The sequence below is a fragment of the Aquila chrysaetos genome, chromosome 21 (assembly GCF_900496995.4).
Source record: "Aquila chrysaetos chrysaetos chromosome 21, bAquChr1.4, whole genome shotgun sequence".
Taxonomy (NCBI): domain Eukaryota; kingdom Metazoa; phylum Chordata; class Aves; order Accipitriformes; family Accipitridae; genus Aquila; species Aquila chrysaetos.
The window spans coordinates 408093-427388 of NC_044024.1; the positions used below are offsets into that span (position 1 = coordinate 408093).

General features: G+C 47.3%; 1 protein-coding gene across 2 annotated transcripts in view; it reads left to right on the forward strand.

Annotated features, from left to right (window-relative positions):
* Positions 1 to 25: 25 nt before the first annotated feature.
* HEPH (hephaestin) overlaps positions 26 to 19296 on the forward strand; it is a 30725-nt gene continuing 11454 nt past the window's right edge. The window contains exons 1-14 of one of the 2 annotated variants that reach the window (XM_029997192.2): positions 26 to 168; positions 3896 to 4092; positions 6361 to 6605; positions 7329 to 7541; positions 8494 to 8673; positions 9101 to 9355; positions 9923 to 10091; positions 11334 to 11473; positions 13882 to 14013; positions 14603 to 14814; positions 16488 to 16638; positions 16956 to 17168; positions 17983 to 18193; positions 18468 to 18607. In XM_029997192.2, coding sequence (XP_029853052.1) covers positions 3929 to 4092; positions 6361 to 6605; positions 7329 to 7541; positions 8494 to 8673; positions 9101 to 9355; positions 9923 to 10091; positions 11334 to 11473; positions 13882 to 14013; positions 14603 to 14814; positions 16488 to 16638; positions 16956 to 17168; positions 17983 to 18193; positions 18468 to 18607 — 2425 coding nt within the window. In that variant the 5' untranslated portion in view covers positions 26 to 168; positions 3896 to 3928. Of the gene's footprint in view, positions 169 to 3895; positions 4093 to 6360; positions 6606 to 7328; positions 7542 to 8493; positions 8674 to 9100; positions 9356 to 9922; positions 10092 to 11333; positions 11474 to 13881; positions 14014 to 14602; positions 14815 to 16487; positions 16639 to 16955; positions 17169 to 17982; positions 18194 to 18467; positions 18608 to 19296 lie in introns of those variants that run through there. The other variant, XM_029997193.2, reaches the window with a different exon arrangement.

A 19296-nucleotide genomic window follows, 5' to 3' on the forward strand; every position in this document is an offset into this window, starting at 1 on the left:
TGACTCCTGTTGTGCTCCCGAGAGAGCGCGGCGCGCGGCCCCGTGACATCGCCGGGCGCCTTTAAAGGCACCGCCGCCCCCCGCCCCGCCCGGTGCGTCCCCGGGGAGGGCCCGCTGCCGGGGCTAGGCCGTGTCCCATCCCGCCAGGCCCCCCATTCCGCCCGGCAGGTAGGTGCCGGCGCCCACGCTCCGCAGCTCTGGCCCTGCCCCGTGCCCACCGCGTTCCTGGGGCTCGCCTGGGGCTGGCCGGGCCGCGGGGCACCGAGCCCGGGGCGGGCAGGTGCGCGCCGCCGGCGGCCGCGGTGGGGCCCCGCGGCCCGGGCTCCGTGTGCGGGGCCGGGGCGCGTCCCGCAGGTGCGTGGGGAGGAGCGGAGCGGAGCAGCCCGGCCCCCGCGGGCGGGAGGGGCGGCGGGGAAGGCGCCGTCGGGTCTGCGGGGGGTGCGGGGCCCTTGGGGCGGGGGACCGGGGTCCGGCGGCTCGCCCCGGGCCGGCCGGCGCCCTGCGGGGCGTGCCTGCGGGAGCGGGCGGCGGGGCCGGGCCGGGTCTCGCCCCGCCGGCGGGAGGCTCGGCAGCGGCCCTTTTACAGCCCAGACTTTGTCCCCTCTGTGGTGCGGCCGCAGCCCGCAGGCTCCCGCCGCCGGAGGTGGCTGCCAGCCGACGCTCTCGGCCTTCCAGCAGAGCCTGCGTCCAGCCCTGCTCCTCAAGTAAGGGGTGAGGGGTTTCCTTCCTTCGTTTTATACTGTTCTTCCCTCTTTCTTGGGCAATGGTTTCTCTGCAGTCAGGTGTCGGGAAAGAGCCCTGCGGTCAGCCCGTCTGCCTTGATCAAATGGAGGTTGGTTAGCTACCAAAGAGACCGAGGTCTGATTTTCCATTTGTTCACAATGCCTGTACTAGTAGTAAATCGGCAAAGGGCAGTCCGGGGAGCAAGGATTCTGCTGTAAAGTATCAAGGTTCAGGGATGAATGTAATACAAAGTTTGGAGTGGCTGTGCTGTTTTTTTTTTTTTTTTTCTTTAATCAAGGCATACGTTTCAAGGACAAATTAACTTTTTTGACATGAATTTAAGGTTGTTGGTTTCCTTCACCTTGCAGTAGTACAGTAACTAAATGGTGATCAGTCGCTGTAAAGAGATTGTGAGAACACAATCGGTCTAGCCTGCTGCATCTTCATTGAGTGATGTTGTTTTGCTGTTTCCTAAAATTGCCACAGAGGTATGCGTGATGTCGTAATCAGACTCCAGCCTGAGGTCCAGACGGGACTTTTGTAAAACCTCAGTAAGGCTGTCCCAAAGACTTCGTCCTTGGTTTTTTTCAATGCCAGAACACATTCACAAGGCGTTTAGGTTGCCATGACTTCTGGTCGTCTCTCATTTATCCGATAAGCATCCTGATGCTGCAGTGCAGAGCTTTGATGTGGTAAGTAGGGACTCTGCTATGTAGAAAAAGTGGGCTGATGCAGCGGGGATCTGTCTCAGTAGGCAGTTTTCACAACCAACTTTAAGAGTTGCTGTTCCCCCTTGGTATAAAGTCTAAGCCTTGCCCTTTCCTAGGATTTGATATTGCTCTCAAAAAATGTTAACGTAAGAGGATATAAAGATTAGCCCACCCTGACTCCCTGGGCTCAGTGGCTCCCAGTCCTTGATGACGGCCACCTCGCGCACTGGGCGCACTTTCCCCAGAGAGCTGCTCCTGCATACTTTGACCCCCGTTGACAAGAAGGCCGCTTCTTCACCTGAGTCAAAAGTATCCCCTTGCCCTTCCCAGCAGGGTGTGTGCCGACAGGTTGGGAGGTTTCGGGCTGAGGGCTGGCACTGCTGGCTTTGTCCTGCCTCATTGCTGTCAGCACTGCCTTTTGCTAGTATGGTGTGTGTGTGACACAGCATGGGTGCAGCTTTCCGAAATCCTTGCTTCAAAACCTCTTAATTGGCACAGAATGAGTGGGTCAGGGCAGGTATTTCACCTGCCTGTGAGCAGCACTGGTTACTGGAGCAGCAGTAGCAGGGAATAAGGTCAGTGAAGGTTAGTGGACGGTGCGTAGCAGCAGGATTGAGCAAGCACTCTGCCATCATCCCTGCTCTGCTAGGACCCCGGGGAAGGGGCTGTTCTGTACCCAGGTGTCTTCAGATGTGTGACAGGGACCTTCTGAAGGGCTAGCTGCTGGAGCAGAGCTATAATCTGTTGATGGATCAAAAACATCTCAGATTTAGAGTGATCCCTACAGCCCCCTTTTGAGAAAGGAGGGAAAGAAGGGTTTTCCAAGGCTTTCTCTCAATTTCTCAGTTTAATGACTGTTTAGAATCAGTAATACTTGATTATCCTTAGCTTCTGAGGGTAGTACAGCATGTTTGGAAATCAGAAATACAAGTTTGGAAGTGATATGAATAGGTAACTAGTCCATTGCCATGTGCTGGTGTTAAATCCCGTGTATTGGGTATTGGATGTGGTAAGAGATTTCCCAGCTTCTCTAGGAAAGCTGTTCTAGTGTGATGCTGTGCTAGCTGAAAGCTTATGTAATATCCAGCTTTGCTGCAAATAAACCTGATATAATCATGTCACTATTACCAAAGACAGGGGAGAATAGATAATGACAACCTCTTTATAAAAAAAAAACCAAACCTTTCTGTGTTTGACGTGGTGTTATGTCACCATTCCCTTCTTTTTGAAGTTAAAGAAAACTGATTCCTTTAAGCTTTCTTGCTAGGTCACATTTTTCTAATTCTCTTGCTGTCTGTTTCTCTCTGTTGAACATTTTCTAAGTTGCTGTTAGGTGTCTCAAGAGCTGGACATCTGTTTTAGGTGGCAGTTTGATTACTGGTTACATCCAGCTTTGTTAATTAAGTCAGTGGATGAGATCTTCCTCAGCATTTTCATGTGGGTTTTTATTTAGTTTGTCATACCTTTTAACCCTAAACTATTTTCTTATCCTTTGGTGTAATTCTGCTATCCCATATTGCATCAGTTTCTCTTTCATACACTTAATTCTTTGAACTTGTATTCACAGAACTATATTTTGATGATTTCAGACTATTTCTGCAACTTGCCCTGGATCTCTATTCAGAGTATTTCTGGTGCTTATTCACACCAAGCTTGGTATTGAATGGAAGTTTTATGACTAAGCTCCTTACTTCGTGATCTAAATCATGGGGAAAATATTTAATGGAACTAGACTAAGCAAAAAGCCTTGTGCAGCCCATTTGAGATGTGCTGCCTGGATTACAGAGAACCATTCTTTAAGAGCAATCTTTAAAGAAGTTAAAATTTAAAATTACTTCATAGTGACTAAATCATACTTCCTCAGGTGGCTTAGTAGAACAGAGACATCTTGGCAACAGTTTAAAGATACTTGCTCAGGATTATTTCCGTGAGCTTTGTATGTGGTCCTGTGAGATGATTTGGGACATCAGAGGTGGTGAAAAACCAGTCCCTTGACGTTCCAGCGCACGTGGCACTTTCTGCTCAGGACCCCGCTGCCCTGAGACAACAGTTACACAGCATATAGGATTTACAGGTGCCTTTTCTGCTAACATAGTCCTTGCTGTGAATCTGTTCACCTCATCTCCTACTGTGTGAAAGCTTACTGAATTAGCGGGATTTTCTCAACACTATAGAACAAAGCATTTGGGAGAGAACTACGGACAAAAAAAAGGTTAATCAAACTGTGACAAGAGAAGCACATTTGGTATTGGGGACTGAATAGCAAGGCATAATCTCCATCTACCTTGTGCATTAATTTTGTTATGGGAGTGATTTGCTTCTTGGATATTTGAATAATGATCGCAATAGGAGTTCTACCCGATTTCTTCATACCCTCTCAGAATGTCCAGTAACTTCAAACCATGTGGCCATATTCTACTTCTGTTTCATTACCTTTCATTACCTTCTTTTCTCCCAAATAGGTGTAAACTCCAAAAGCGTCTTCACTTCAGGCTATGATGGGATCGTTTTGGTTGTTGCTGCTTTACATCCACATGCTATCACCAATGTTTGTTGGAGGTGTCACCCGAGTCTATTACCTGGGGATCCGTGAGGTGGACTGGAACTATGCTCCAACAGGAAAGAACGTACTCGCTAACCAAAGCATTGCACATAACCTGTATGTTTAGTTCTGTTAGAATTTAGTCTGGTTCTGGCTTAAAATAGTAATTTTATGAGTAATTTCATGCAAGTATTCTGGGGCATCTAAGCAAGCAAGAGACACTATCTGATAGATGTCTGATCTTTATGAGCTTAATGTTTAACTTGTTTTATCATAGGAACATAGAAACTGTATCAGTGAGAAAACGAATGGTCAGTTTAATGGAGCATCCAGTGGCCAGTGCCCATACACGAGAAGGAAGTACAAACACTCTATAATAGAACAGATTGTGCCATACTCTGCCCTGGGGTTTAATTTTTCTTAGTTCCAGCTGGTGATCAGCTTGTGTATCCTGAGGCATAATGACTTTTCACCTTGATGTAAATGACTTCACAGAGCCGGCTTGTTTTTATTTAAATGGAATTTCAAGCCTTAGACTTAATGGAACTTCCTGCGTGAAATTTTAGGGGTTGTTTGAAAAATGTGTTTGTTTTTGTTGCAAAGGTAAATCTGGAAACTGCAATAATTACTTTGAGTCACTACAAAAACAGGTTTTGGTTTTAGTTTTCAAAACACCAAACTTTTTTCTTTGGTGTTTTTTTTTTTTTCCTTCTTCATAGCTTTCCACAGCTTTTTAAAGGCATTTGTGCTCCCCTCCCCCCATTTTCTATGGCAAATAACATGTATTTCTTAACCCGCTCTCAGTCATTTACCTCTCCATAATAAATAACACTTGGGTTTGTACATATCTTTCAGAAACAGCACAGCAGTAATAGGAGGGGTTCACAGAAAAACATCAAGGTCTGTCAGTTTAGCGTGAAAAAGTCTCTGTTCTCTGGAGATGCTTAATAGACTTAAATTAGTTCACAGAAAAGGAAACCTTCCAAAATTCAGGATTAATAAAGGTGTTATTGCTGACTCCTGCAGTGATAATGAATGCAGTGGGTTTTGTTTGCTTTCTGTCCATACATGAAGAGAAGTAAATCAAATTCAAGGCCATTAAACTTAAAAGTGATTTAAAAACTGTTCTGTCACTGCAAACAGTTAGCTGATGCGACTTGTACAATGATTGCAGAAACCAAATGGCTAGCAATAAGAAAAGGATGTGATATTGATAAGAATGATGGAGGTAGTAAAATGCTTGAAGAACTTTTTTTGTTGGGAAGAAATGGGCTATGTGGGGGGGAAAAAAGAGGCAGATCTGCAAAATAAAGTATGAATTATCTGTAAGCTCTTTGCTAATAGTGGCTGTAGGCATGACTTTGCAAAGGGGTGAACTCTAGATTGTATAGCTAGAGCCCAGCCCTTCAGAATTTTGAATGACAAGGGCAATGCTTAATGTTTTGGTCTCAATTGTTCATCTTCACGCATTAGAGTTCGCCTGTATTTCAGGGCTACTTATATTACTGCAGGGTGATTGATACTAAGGGGGAAGTGGGGGGAGTAACCTCAGCTCTCATTTACGCTGGTCCCACTAATACCTGGACCATGATTCATCTCTTATCTACTAAGAATTAGCCATAAAGTGCAAATATACTCATGAGTTGAACTTTAGTACCTCTATGAGGTTTTAACTCTGGAAGCTGGTTATGTGCTGGGTACATACCTGCCTGACTTGTCTGCCATTCTACAAGTAATTCAGAATCTGTTAAGTAGAAATTTGTCTTCTCCAGAGAGCTCAGGAGACTTTTTTTTTTCCCCCCTTCTCTTGTGATTTAGCTGCAAATGCCATGAAGGCATTGAAGTGGGTTTCTAAAAGCCCAATGAAGGCTGAAGCCAGCATGAGGAGGGCTTTGGTCTTTCCTGTGTCACCCACATGTGATTGTCAGAGAAGTACCATCCTTCCCATTCCTTGTTTGCATTGCACAGTTCAAGGGTGCACTTTGTGTCCGTTCATGAAGAACTGGGGATGAGGCTGTGGCCAGGCATGGCAGGAGGTGTCTGGCCATGCTTGTGGCTGTGGTCCCAGGCTCACCAAGCTGTGAATGTGCTGGTGTCCCCCATTGTGTTTCACATGCTCAGAAAGCAGACAGGTCTAACAGCCAGTGCTGCCTGTTTCTCAAGCAGGCTGTGCTATCTGTGTCACAGCAGTCAGAGGTATGGGACGAGGAAGTTCACGGACGGCTTAGAGCATGCTAGGGTAGAGCACAGGCAGTCCTCTGTAATGCCAAAGTTTTCAGGCTTATCTGGGAAAGCTGTGTGTTGTCATCACTCTACTGTGTTATTGACCAGCTGTTTTATATGATGCATGACTCATGATGCCTTTCCCTCTTCTGAATTTAACAGGAAGGCCTCAACATTCCTCCAGCGTGGCAAAGACAGGGTGGGAAGCACGTACAAGAAGTCTGTCTATAAGCAATACACAGATTCCACGTACACCACTGAGATTCCCAAACCTGGCTGGCTGGGGTTCCTTGGGCCTGTCATCCGAGCAGAAGTGGGGGATACCATTAAAGTACACCTAAAAAATTTTGCTAGTCGACCATATACAATCCATCCTCATGGTGTTTTCTACGAAAAGGACTCTGAAGGTAAATAAGCCACTGCCATAAAGGAGACAGATTTTTCTCACTGGGAACTTGGGAGTATGCACTGAGGAGAGATGTCTGTAAAGCTGCAGACTCAGTTAGCCCAAAGCTATATTGCTGGAAAGCAACTGCACTTAGGTGTTTAGTAAAATCACCTGATGTTGGGTTAGCAGGCTTGTGGGTCTGGGAGTAGTTTCCTGACCTGGGTGATACAGTACACAGCCCAGATTTCTTGATTTTTAGAAGAACCTCCAAAGCTTGCCAATGGGAGAGTGGCGCAGAAGGAAAAGAGCTATATTCATTATTTGAAATGCTGTAGTATGAGTCACGAATGTGATGAGCTTCAGGGAGTACACAAGACTGGCGAAGTATGAGACTAAAGAGCTGCTGTTTAAAGCTCCCTTAGAGACTGTAGAGAGGCTGACTGTGACATATGCAGAGTTGAAGGCAAAGTAGCAATAGGTAGAATGGGAATCATGGAATTTCTGACTCTGTGCTGACCCATTTACTGAGCAAGTTGCCTTACAATGGCTCTGTGCCTCAGTTTCTCTTTGAGAGAATGATAATTAAACAATATTTCAGTCTTGGGATGGTGAGTCTCACTTTAAAAGCTGCTACCCAAGTATATATGTGTGGCTTTCTACTGAGAGCAGCTCAGTATAAGGTTACATGTGTGGACATCTCTGCTCTTCTTGAATGGATGTTGTGATTGCTCAATTGTTCTAGGATCCCTGTATCCTGATATGTCCCCCCAGGATCAGAAGAAGGATGATGCTGTTTTCCCAGGAGGGAATTACACCTATGCTTGGACTGTCCCTGAAGATCACAGCCCAACTGCTGATGACCCAAACTGCTTGACCTGGATCTACCACTCTCATATTGATGCACCAAAGGACATTGCATCTGGATTAATTGGGCCATTACTTACATGCAAAAAAGGTAAAAACTCCAAGAGAAAGCAGCTGAGGGCTGGATTTTCATACTGTGAAGATTTTGTGGTGACTTGAACAAGGACAGGATGAGAAGATACTCTGGTGGGCAGCTCCCAGCTTCAGGGGAAAATGCAGCATGACTGGAGAAGACAGTACCTCTGTTCTAGCTGGGTTCTGGTCATTATGTTGTCTTTATGCCTTAGCGGCTGGGCAGGTGAGCTTGTAGGCCTCTTGACCTGAGAGTGCTGTTTCAATCTGTTAAAAGCAGGAATCTTGTCCAAGACAGTTTGTGTATTAAAAAAAATGAGGACTGTTTGATTTCAGCAGGAGTAAGAACACTGAAGGTGTTGCAGTTCAGCCATGCAGTGGCAGAGCTGCTTGGGTGTGAGAAACATATTAGCAGGGATATATTAGAAAAGAGTGAGCTTGCTAGTGTGGGAGCAGCTCGGAACACCTGGCATTTGTTTTCAAGAGTGACCATTAGAATTTGTTGTGCTGCATGTTTGCCAAGCCTTTGAAGAACTAGTTTCACAAGGTCAGGTTGGAGGATGGCCTTGTGTAGGCCTGGGAAGATGTGGCTGAAGACAGTCACGAGTATGTCTATGGAATGTTTTTATCTTTAACGGTTCTGAGGACTGGCAAACATCCCAGCTGGGCCAGATATGCCCTCCTGTGCTAGTAGTATTGGCTGTGTGCCATTAGTACTTTCTGGATCTTTGTTGAAACATATATAAGCTGGATTCTTTTGTGAAATAAAGGGAATCTTGCACAGAGGGTTTGAGCGCTTAATTGAGTCTCTGCAGCCAGAATTCTGCAATGAGCTGTGCTAGGATGGTGAGGAAAGCATCTGTCTCTAATCTGTGTGATAAGAGTTACTCTTCTATTGGTGTTTTAATCCCTTGACTGATGTCTGCTTTTCTGCGTGGGTGGGTATTCATTCATCTTTTCTTTCACCCTAGGAATACTGACTGGCAGTTCTCAAAGACGCCAGGATGTGGACACTGATTTCTTTCTGATGTTCAGTGTGGTAGATGAGAACCTAAGCTGGTACCTGGATGAGAACATAGCATTGTTCTGCACAGAGCCAGGCTCCGTAGACAAAGAGGATGAGGAATTCCAAGAGAGCAACAAAATGCATGGTCAGTGTCACCTCTGTGAAGCCACTGACTCTGCCCAGACACTCCAGGGCTGTCAGTGCTCTGGGATCTTGAAATGCACTTTCTGCTGTTGTATGCCAGGGTGTGAGTGGAGGGGGAGGAGGGAGACAGCAAGCTCTGAGATCATGTGCTATGCGAACAGTATCACAGGGACAGTGCAACAACTCCGGAAAAGAGACTTGTTATTTTGATTTAATTGTTGGCTTGAGTGAGCCTTTGTTAGTTGTTTGGATATTTTGAATACACTTAATTTTAGGAATGTGTTGTAGAGCTGGGATCTCCCGAACAAGAATAGGAGGATGAGTTCTGGTTAGGTCCATCCTCTAAACATGTCTGTACTGTGACCTGCTGGCAGAAGCTGTGAAGGCCCCTTTTCTAATCTCTGATTTTGGCTTGCTTGGTTTTGCAGCTATTAATGGTTATGTGTTTGGGAACCTCCCTGAGGTGACGATGTGTGCTGGGGATTATGTTTCATGGCACCTCTTCGGGATGGGCAATGAAATTGATGTTCATACAGCCTACTTCCATGGAGAAATGCTCAATATTCGAGGCCACAGGACAGATGTGGCCAGCCTCTTCCCAGCCACTTTTGTTACAGCAGACATGATCCCCAGTAACCCTGGCAGATGGCTACTGAGCTGTCAGATCAATGATCACATACAAGGTAAGGCACTCTGTGGCCTCCCTTTTTTTTTAGTGTGGTCCCGTGATGTACAGTGTGATAGGGGATGCTGCCTTGGGCAGCATTCCCACTAAAAATGTCCCTAGATGAATGGGGTGATTCCTTGTCTTATATAAATTGGGGTGGCTTGATTATTAATGGGCAGGCCAGACTTAGTGGGGATGACTTGTACCACTGTATGATGTTCCACATTGGTCAGCGGTGAAGACAGTGAGTTTGGTACAGCTGAAAGCTAAGATGAGGCCATGCCTTAAGAGCTCTAGCCCCTATAAGAGGCACTTGCATGGTACATCTGAAGATAGCAGAAAGCTCTATTCACTCTCTGTCCATGTTTCCATAGCATCCAATATCTAAGGTAAGAAGCTCTGCTCACTAACACAGAAAACTCCTTACTGTGGGAACCACCTAATCACCTTCTCCCAGCCATGTGCGTTTTGGGACAACAGAGGAAAAATGGCCAGTTCATATTAGGAAGGTGGGACTGTGTTCATTGCCCGGTCAAATTGGCTGAGAGATGTTAAGTGTGTGTATCCTCCATGTCTTGAACAGCTGGGATGGGGGCACTCTATGAAGTCCGGCCCTGTTCTCAGCAAGCTCCAGCATCCACCCTGGAAGGGAGAGTTCGGAAATACTACATAGCTGCAAAGGAAGTGCAGTGGGACTATGGACCTTCAGGGCTTGAACAAAGCAGTGGGAAACGGCTGAGTGAGGCAGGCAGGTAAGCAAGACTGATGGGCTAGGGCAGTGTTTGGGGGTCTCTGCTCTGTGTCAGGGAGGCTGCTAAGGAAAAGGCGGAATTTCTTTCTTATCAAAATACTTGCCTGCAATTCACGTGGCGTACACTTCCTGGGAAGGCAGATCACCCAATCTGGAAATGTAGGCTGCTGTAGCTAGACGGTACTGAGAGCAGTACTAGGTACCTCGGGGGACTTCATGCGGAAGTGTGCTGTGTTTCATAGCCTTACCCACAGATGCCAGGAGTCCCAGCTTGTTATGTGAGCTACCACATTTGTCTCTGGGCTTAATTTCTGCTTGCTGTGCCTGACCTAGGAACAGATCCATATATTTGATGAACTATTAAGAAAGCACATCTTGCAGCAGACACGGGGTGGCAGAGCTAGCCTGCAGATATGCTTCAGTGTAGCCTTGCTGCAGCAAGAAATTTTTAGGAAATCAAATGCAGTGACCTCAATGACAGCCTTCCAGCCTATGTCAGATGGTTGTGATAGCCGTTGGTGAGTGGTTTCCTGTTCAAACTTTGGCTAACTGAAACAAAGACATTCCTCCTCCTCCATTCCCTTCCTTGGGAAGCTGTTGGAGAGGATATACCTCTTTTAGATGGAGCACTAGAAATGCAGAGTGGTTAATGATTTACTCAAAGCCATGCAGCAACTCTCTTGCAGACCTTAGAACTGAAAGCTCCTTAGACCTGTGAGCCAGCCTTGTAACTAAGATGCCTCTCCTATGAGGCATGTTACATTTGTCTGTGTGTTTGGAGAGGGTGGTGGTGGAGGAAATAAGTCTCTCTTTACAGCTGTTGTGTGCGAATTTTTTCAGTTATGACTGCAGTTGTCCCCTGGGCTGTGCCCTGGCCTCTGAAGAACTCAGTGTTTTAGCACTGCCTTTCCATTTATGTACTGCACTGCAGTTTTGTTCACTGCCCTCTTTTCCACAGCTTGTATAGAGATACTGTTCAGACCTGTGCCATCGAACCCGGCTGTTTCAGCTGGGAGAGACCTGCTTGCCAGAGGTGCTCCCTGAACACAGTGGGTAGATGAATCTGTAGGATGAAAAAGCTTCACAGAGGCAAGCTCTGTTCCCAAACCAGAGATGCTGTCCTTGTCTGAAAAGCTGCTTGGTTTGGAGATGCTGCTGGCGCTGCCAGAGGGATGTGAGGAGGGAGCAGGAGAACAGGACTAATTTTCATAGAAATGACCTGATATTTGCTTTTTGCATTTAGCCCTGCTGAGCAGTTTTTCAAGCGTGGCCCCTACCGAATTGGTGGAGTCTATTGGAAAGCAAAATATGTGGAATATACTGATGAGACGTTCCGTGAGGAAAAGCAGCAATCAGAAGAAGAGAAACACCTTGGGATACTTGGTAGGAGTCATTCAGCAACACAAATCTTCTTTCAGTGTCAGTGTGAACAATACCAATGTCAGGCATACCAGTTGGCTGTAGTCATCCTCTTGTTTCATGGTGCAGTGGGTGGCACGGGGGAGGTGTTTCACAGCAGTTACATCTAAGAGTGAGGGGGACAGACGGAGGATGTGGAATGGTAGAATAGACAGAATCGCTTTTCTGCTGGGGCAGTCTTCAGAGGTTAGTAGTAAGGGCTGAGGGACACAGTATAGTATCTGTAACTAGAGCTAAACTGCTCACAGTAATAGCCCCCAGTTGTGTGTTTTTGACTGAGCATCTTCAAGGTATGCTACAAACCCCACTTTTTCTCACAGAAAGCTTCCTCTCCTGAGTGAGTGCGCTCTCTGTTATAGCCAGGTAACAGGGAGGGTGGTGAAGAATGATGAGAGAAGAAAATAGGGAGTCTGCAGGGGCAAATGAATTGTGTGTGAAGGCTGTGACGTACACGGTAGAAGCATATAGGTGGGGTCCAACTTCCTGCGTCAGCAGTGACTAATATTCTAATGACACCAGAAATTAGCAATAGCAATGCCAACAGAGGCCACAGAAGGAGAGAGCACATGGAGTAAAATACAGACTGGGAGGTGGGGAGAGAATAGTGGAGAGGGGCAAAAAAGAAGTTTAAGCAGCTGAATGAAAGTTGAGTGGTGGAGTTATGCATAGGAGAGATGCAGCATAACTGTCAGGAGCTGACGGCGTCTTGCTGGACCTTGGGAACCAAGGGAGGAAAAAAAAAAAGGCTAGCATTACCAGCAACAGCCACATTCCTGTAGAAAGACAAGTGACTGAGGGAAAACTCAGATATGACTTTGTAAAAAGAAATTACAGGTATTTTCTACTGGTAAACTAAAACCACTGAAGGATTAACTGATGAAAATCCTGGGTCAGATAAACAAGTGACATCCATGGGGGAAGATGCATGAAGTCATTTGAACTGGCTGATTAAAGCAGACTTGATAAAGTGGTTGGGATGTCTAGAAGAGATACGGGGCCATGAAGGACCGAGCTCTGGAACAGTGAGCTGCTGAATGTGGTGTGGTGCAGTGTGGATAACCCATGCTGCACGGGCATGCACTGGTGGCTTATACACGAAACTGTACTGTGGGGAAGGCTGGGTGGTTGGTTGTTAGTGCTGTCATTTTTCTTCAGGGGGCTGTTAAGCACACCAGCTGTGGGCACCTGATGGTTCCTCACCCCGCAGCTTGCTCCTGCTGCCCTCCACGTGCTTTCCCTCACAGCGGCTGGCAGTGGTGCTGCCCAAAGTCCCACGTGCTCACTAGACACTGTGGGTAGCCTATCCAGGTCACTAACCATGCAGCAGGTTGCTTGCTTTTTGTTCCGAGTCTGTTGGTTTTATGGCCTACATCAGTTGCCTGAGACATTTGATGAGCAGTGGGGGTGGAGTCTGGGCCATCCTGGAGGGGAGGGATGGGGAAGAGGGAGTCTTATGGGTGGAAGAGTTGCAGTGGGATTGCCCCGTGGTTGACCAGCATGCTAACGTGGTCCCTCTGAACTGCAAGGAGCAGTCAAACCCTAAGGCTTAGCTGATGGAGGGGAGAGGGACACGGCTCCAGGCCGGAGAGACGAGCCCTCTCGCATATCAGGAAGGCGAGCAGTCTGTTAACAAAGGGCTCGGCTTGGGGTTCCTCTGAGGAATTGGCCTGCCACCCAAAGGAGATGTTGAGGCCCAAGGCAGCAGTTGCTGGGGTGCCGAGCAGGGCCTGGGAAGACCATGGTTACCTGTGGCTTTCAGATGTTCTCCACAGGGGGACCCGAGCATGTGGAGGGCCATCAAGGCACAGGTCTCTGCTGGTTTTGGTGGGCAGCAGCCCGGCTTTCCTCATCCCCTCCTGTGGCTTTCAGGAGCAGTCTGTGGACCCAGGGGTCTGCAGGCTGGTGGGAACCAACAGGCATATTAAAGAGTCGTGGTTCCCTTCTAGCTGGCTGGGGCAGTGTCTCACAGAGACAGCGGTTGGTTTAGAGCATCTCGCACCCCTCTTTATGTGCCTGCCTGATGCACATGCCTTGAAGGCTGAGGGGGCCTTATGTAGGTGTGCGAGAGACAGAGGCCTTTCCCAAGAGCATTTCAGCACATCTGGCCATTGTGTTACTCCTCCTGTGAAGGCCTGAAGCCTCTCTTGAGTTCTCCTGCAGACCCAAAATGCTTTCAGACAATTCTTGTCAGCCCCCTGTTCCAGCTGTCAGGGCTGAACAGCCTTAGGCGGTGCTGACACGTGGGGCGTCCACCTCTTCTGCGTCTTCTGCTCCCCTCAACCTGGGTGAAAGGTGTCCCCGGCTGCTTCGGTTTGCTTGGTCATCCAGGGAGTTGCTCTGTTGCTGACATGCTTTCTCTGCTATTTGTGTAGGTCCAGTGATCAAAGCTGAAGTTGGAGACACTGTCCTGGTGATGTTTGTTAACAAAGCCTCCTGGCCTTTCAGCATCCAGCCTCATGGAGTGTCCTATGGGAAGGCGTGGGAAGGGATGCGGTACCATGACGGTTTGTGCCCCCCCTTTTCTCATGTAATTCAATGCTAATGCTGGTGATGGAGCTCCACAGCCCATACCTTCTCTGTGCTGGGGAGTTTCTGCAGCCAGGAAGGACTGGATGTCTTACTGGGTAGAAGCCAGCATGGTCCTCTGAGCCTGCCTGAGGCCTCACCGAAGGAGACCTTCCACTGAACTGGTGCCCAGGGAGGGTGCCAGAGGGAGTACAGTTCTTGCTATTTTTCAGATGAAAATTTTAAACCAAAGCTCAGACCATTTCTAGCTGTTTGAGACCCTGTGAGCAGAGGAACATGCCCAGCACACTCCAGCTTAGATGACCACGTGCTTCCAACATTCATCTCCCCAGTTGCAGCTGGATCCACTTTGTTATTTCCTGATGCCATGCCTGTCTCTGCTGTGGCACCAAGGGGAATTTACATGGTACTGAGAGCAGCTCCCTTCTCGAGTGTGCCTTATAAACATGCCCACATATCACCTCAGAGATGCTGGGTATTTTAGTGACATGAATGTAGCTGGTGAGAAGATGTAACCAAGTTTGTACAGGGACCTTGGGAATAACCATGCCAATCTCTGTTTTAAAGGTCTGTCCCAGAATGGGGTTTCTGTTGCACCGCTGCACAACTTTACGTACCGCTGGACTGTGCCAAAGCACGTTGGGCCCATGTCCAGCGACCCTCCTTGCCTGACCTGGATGTACAGCTCGGCTGTGAATCCCATCAGAGACCCCAGTTCGGGCTTAGTAGGGCCTCTGGTCATCTGCAAGCCGGGCACTTTGGATGGCAACAACAAACAGGTAAAAGGGGTTTTCCTGCCATGCTCTTACCAGGTTCTTTCCTTCCATGTAGAGAAAGGAAGCATCAGCAAAGCATTAGGGGACATAATGGAAACAAACGTACAATAGTGTGAGTCCAGGAGAGCTGAATCAAAGCCACGAGGCAGGTTAACATCAGGACAGCTGGTGCCCAGGTCTCACGTGGGAAAGGCTAGTGTTCTGGGCTCCCAAGGGCTGCCCTTGAAATGGTTTCTGGGCTCTGCTTTAAAACTCAGACAAACTTGGCTGAACAACTGTACCTTGGATGTGACTTTATAGGTTACTTTTGTCCTGAGACTTGCATAGCAGGCTGCTTTCATAGGCATGTGGAATATTCATTGTAGTCTCAGAGACATTGAAAAGACATTTTCACTTACTTACAGGTGGTTTGCTTGGGTGATACAATGCTTTGAGGTTTGGGTGACCCTCATTTCTTCTGCAAGATCAGTTCATTTTCAAGCAGAGCTAACTACAAAAAAGCATGTGAAAATCCATGTCTGTCTTTATGCTTTTGATGAAAGAGAGGTGAAATCTGAAGGGTGACCAGAACTTCCTCTTGGAATTTCACTCAGGGATGGTCTACTCATGGCAGTAAGTCTAGGGGAGACAGTAAATTAATATACTGGGGAAGTGCAAGACAGATTAGCAGAGCCTTATTGTGAAAAACTGTAGGCGGCAAAAAAACAACCTCCTGCCACCCTGCCTACCTTGTGGTGTAGATCAGGGAGTGGCTTACAAGTCTGAAAACAGCTGCCATGAGAGCCTCCCTAGAGGAGTTTGCTTTCAGTGGTGGCAAGATGCAGCTAAATTAGGAATGCAGATGAGATCAGCATGCTACACAGGGTGGAAATGTGAATCTGAGCAGAGAGGATTGTGAATATACACAGCCCACTATGCAAAGGAGCTGTGATAATGATAAAACATTTGCAGGTATTGAAAAGGTGTAAACAAAACAGACAGACTTGTTTGTAAAGGCAGGACAGGGAAGAATCACCTGGGGCAGCAATTCTGGCTCCACTATCTTAGGCAACCCTTTAATGAATGCTTAATTGGGAAAGGTGCATGGCCACTCCTAGTGCACAGTGTGCCAGACTGGGAATCTTAGCCCTCTCTGCAGGGTGTCTTCCTGGGTAGAGCTGAGGGAGCTGATACCAGAGTGAGAATCTGGACAACACTGGGGATGTTCTTTTAGTGGGGAAACACACCATGCTTTGGAATGCATTTCTTAGGACAATTAACATTTTCAAGGATTTAGTGTAATAAAAAAGTCCCTGATCCAGACCTGTGGTAGGAGAAAGGAGGGGTGGAACATAGTCATCAGCCTGCCTTGTGGGCTGGGCTCTGATCTCAGGTCTGATTTGGACAGACGGTGAAACCTACACGTAGACGTAGTGGGGGGAAGGAGGCAATGACTTCATATCCTTGGCTGAATTTTGATCACTTTACTCACATGAAATATCACAGAAAATCTACAAGTGGTGCCTCTCATGGAACAAAAGGGGAGTTTTCAACATGAGTAAAGGGACAGAGCACTGGCCCTCAATGAGCCAAGTTTTAAGGTAAAGGAGAACATGAGAGCCAGGCAAAACAGCTTTAACTGTAAAGATAGTTAATTGGTGCATTTTAAAAATTAACAGCCATCGTTGTAATTATAGAAAGGGATCGACAAAGAATTTTACCTTCTCTTCAGCGTGTTTGACGAGAACGTCAGCTGGTATTTAAATGCAAATATGAAGTACTATTTGAGGATGGAAGACACTTCTGTGAAAAAGGAGGATGGCTTCAAGGAATCAAACAGGATGCATGGTATGGCCTGACGCTGTTCTGCGTGCAGCAGGAATGAACCTGCAAAATGTGGAGTGGTGTTCACCTAAAGACTGAGTTGGGAAGCTGGAGTGTCTGTGTGTTGTATTGGCCTGAAATCAAGTGAGGCTAGAGGCAGCGGGTGGGATGGGGGCCAAGAAGCACAGCTGTCTCAGGAAGCATGTCCTGAGTGTATTCAGGGGTGAATTACAGGCAAGCTACATTTCCACTGGCAGGCCTGCCCTGTCAAAGTGCATGCACAAAACTAATCTCTTGGCTGGTATGTACCTGCAGAGAGTTAATTGTTTTCTCCTTTGCAGCCATCAATGGGTTTATGTTTGGTAACTTGCCTGGGCTGAATGTGTGTGAAGGAGACAATGTGTCCTGGCACCTTCTGGGCTTGGGCAGTGAAGCAGATGTACATGGAGCTGTGTTTCAGGGCAACACCCTGCAGGTGAATGGAATGCGGAGAGATTCAACCAATCTGTTCCCCCACACATTTGCTACTGCCTTCATGCAACCTGATAACAGTGGTAAGTGCCTGCACATCTAACTCAGCAGCAGGAAAAGTCTCCCATTGTGGTATTTGCTCCTGTGGCTGATTCTTTAGCACAGTGTAAACTCTTATGGGGTGAGCTGTGCTTTAGATCCTGTTTGGTCCCATTTATGAGGCCACAGCTCCTGTAGTTGCATCTGATTCTGGAGAAGAACAGGAGATACAGGATTTTGTCCCATATTGTCCCAGACTGATTCTCCAGGCTGCCACTTCCTAATAAATATTTGTAGTAACAGCCCTGATGGACATTGTTGCCTGTGACCCATAGAAACATGCAAACATCTCTTTCAGAATAAAGCAGCAGACAGTTGCCAGAGCTTAACTGCCCTGTTCATGGCTTGCGAAGATTCACATTTATGACAGACCCCAGTCTTCCTATTTTGCTGGATAGGCACACAATACCATGTCTCATTCACACAATGTGATGGCCTCAGCTGCTGGTTGTCTCCTGCCCTTTGGCCTTTGGCTAGATCTTTTACTTAACCAGTGTCTCAGCAGTGGTGGCACAGTTATGTCGCTTTATTGGTTTCTTCAGGTCTAATAAGCTGGTTATTGTGTAAGAAAGCCTCCTGAGATGATTTTGTGTAGGACTTTGTTCTGCCATTCCTCCTTGGTTTCTCTAACAACTCCTTTTATTCTTGGTCTGTGGCAACCAAGCTCCCTAAACAAATGCACAGATACACACAACGCACATACCGATATCAGCCACGTCACAAGCTCTGCATGGGAAGCAGCTGTTTCCTGGGATCCTTAAAAGTTGCCGATTTCCTTGTTTGTGCTGCCTCCCTCAGGGATTTTTGAGATCTACTGCCAGACGAGCAATCACTACCAGGCTGGGATGAGGGAACGCTACTTCGTTTCCAAGTGTGGAAAAAGGGATCCTGCTCCTGCCCTTCAGTACAAAGGAGTGCGGACATATTACATCGTGGCAGAGGAGGTGGTGTGGGACTACGTGCCTGACCGAAGCTGGGAGAGGGAACGGCACAACCATTCTGCAGAGAGGTAGAGCCCTTCTTCTGGGGAAGCCTTTGGCAAAGTCTCTCAGTAGACCTTGGTGAAGCCTGTTGGGTATCTTGGCCGTCTTGTGACCTTGTGCATATGCTACTGCTGGTGGTGCTGCTGCTGGGAGCTGCAGCCCCCTGCGTCACTGTGCCCACCTTTGCAGCCAAAGCAGGTCTCTGGGAAACCCATTCAACTAGTGAACCCCCTGCCACAAGTTAGCTGTTTGTTCCCCATGAGTTTTTGGGTATCTCAGCACTCATTCTGCATTTCTCAGCTACGCCGATGTATTTTTGAGCAACGAGAATGGACTGCTTGGCTCCAGGTACAAGAAAGCAGTTTACAGGGAGTACACTGATGGGACTTTCCAGACCCCCAAGGCCAGGATAAATGGTGACGAACACCTAGGGATACTAGGTAAGGGTATGTGCACAGGGTACATCTTTCACTCATGCAGCGATGGGACTTGGACTCTAGGGCTTCAGTGGCTAAGGGCTGTAATCTGAAGGTCTCCAAGATGTTTAGGCATCTGCTGTGTATACAGGTGAGGAGAAATTCAGACTGTTTATAGTAAAGACTGGGTTCTCCTGCCTGCCTTTGCACCAACGTCCTTTCATGTCTTAGGCAAAGCATTTTTCACACCTGCATTTCTCTGACTAGAACAGAAATAACTGCTGACTTCTAGAGAGCAGTCTGAGAGATGTAGGTGAAAATCTGTAGCTGTGAGAAATGCTTTTGAGGCAAAAGCAGGCAGGCCTTGGGAAGTGGAGGAGCACATTACAATGACCAATGCAAGTCTGTGGAGACTGTGTTACGAACCCAGGACTATAAGTGGTGCCAGAGCAGCAAGGCCGAGGCAGTATATGCCATTTAAAATAGGCTGCAGCTCTGATTTGTGACACTGTCAGGCCAAGTTTTTTGAAATGAGCAGCAAGGGATGATCAAGACATTGTGAAACTTAGCATAGCAGTATTCAGAAATCAAGCCTTGGTTGTACTGGGCACAGATAAAATGCGTAACAACTTTCATTTCTCTCACTGTGAAACATGTAGTCTGGTTTTCTAAGACTGACTTGAATTGGGACTGACATCCAGTTCTCTTTTTGG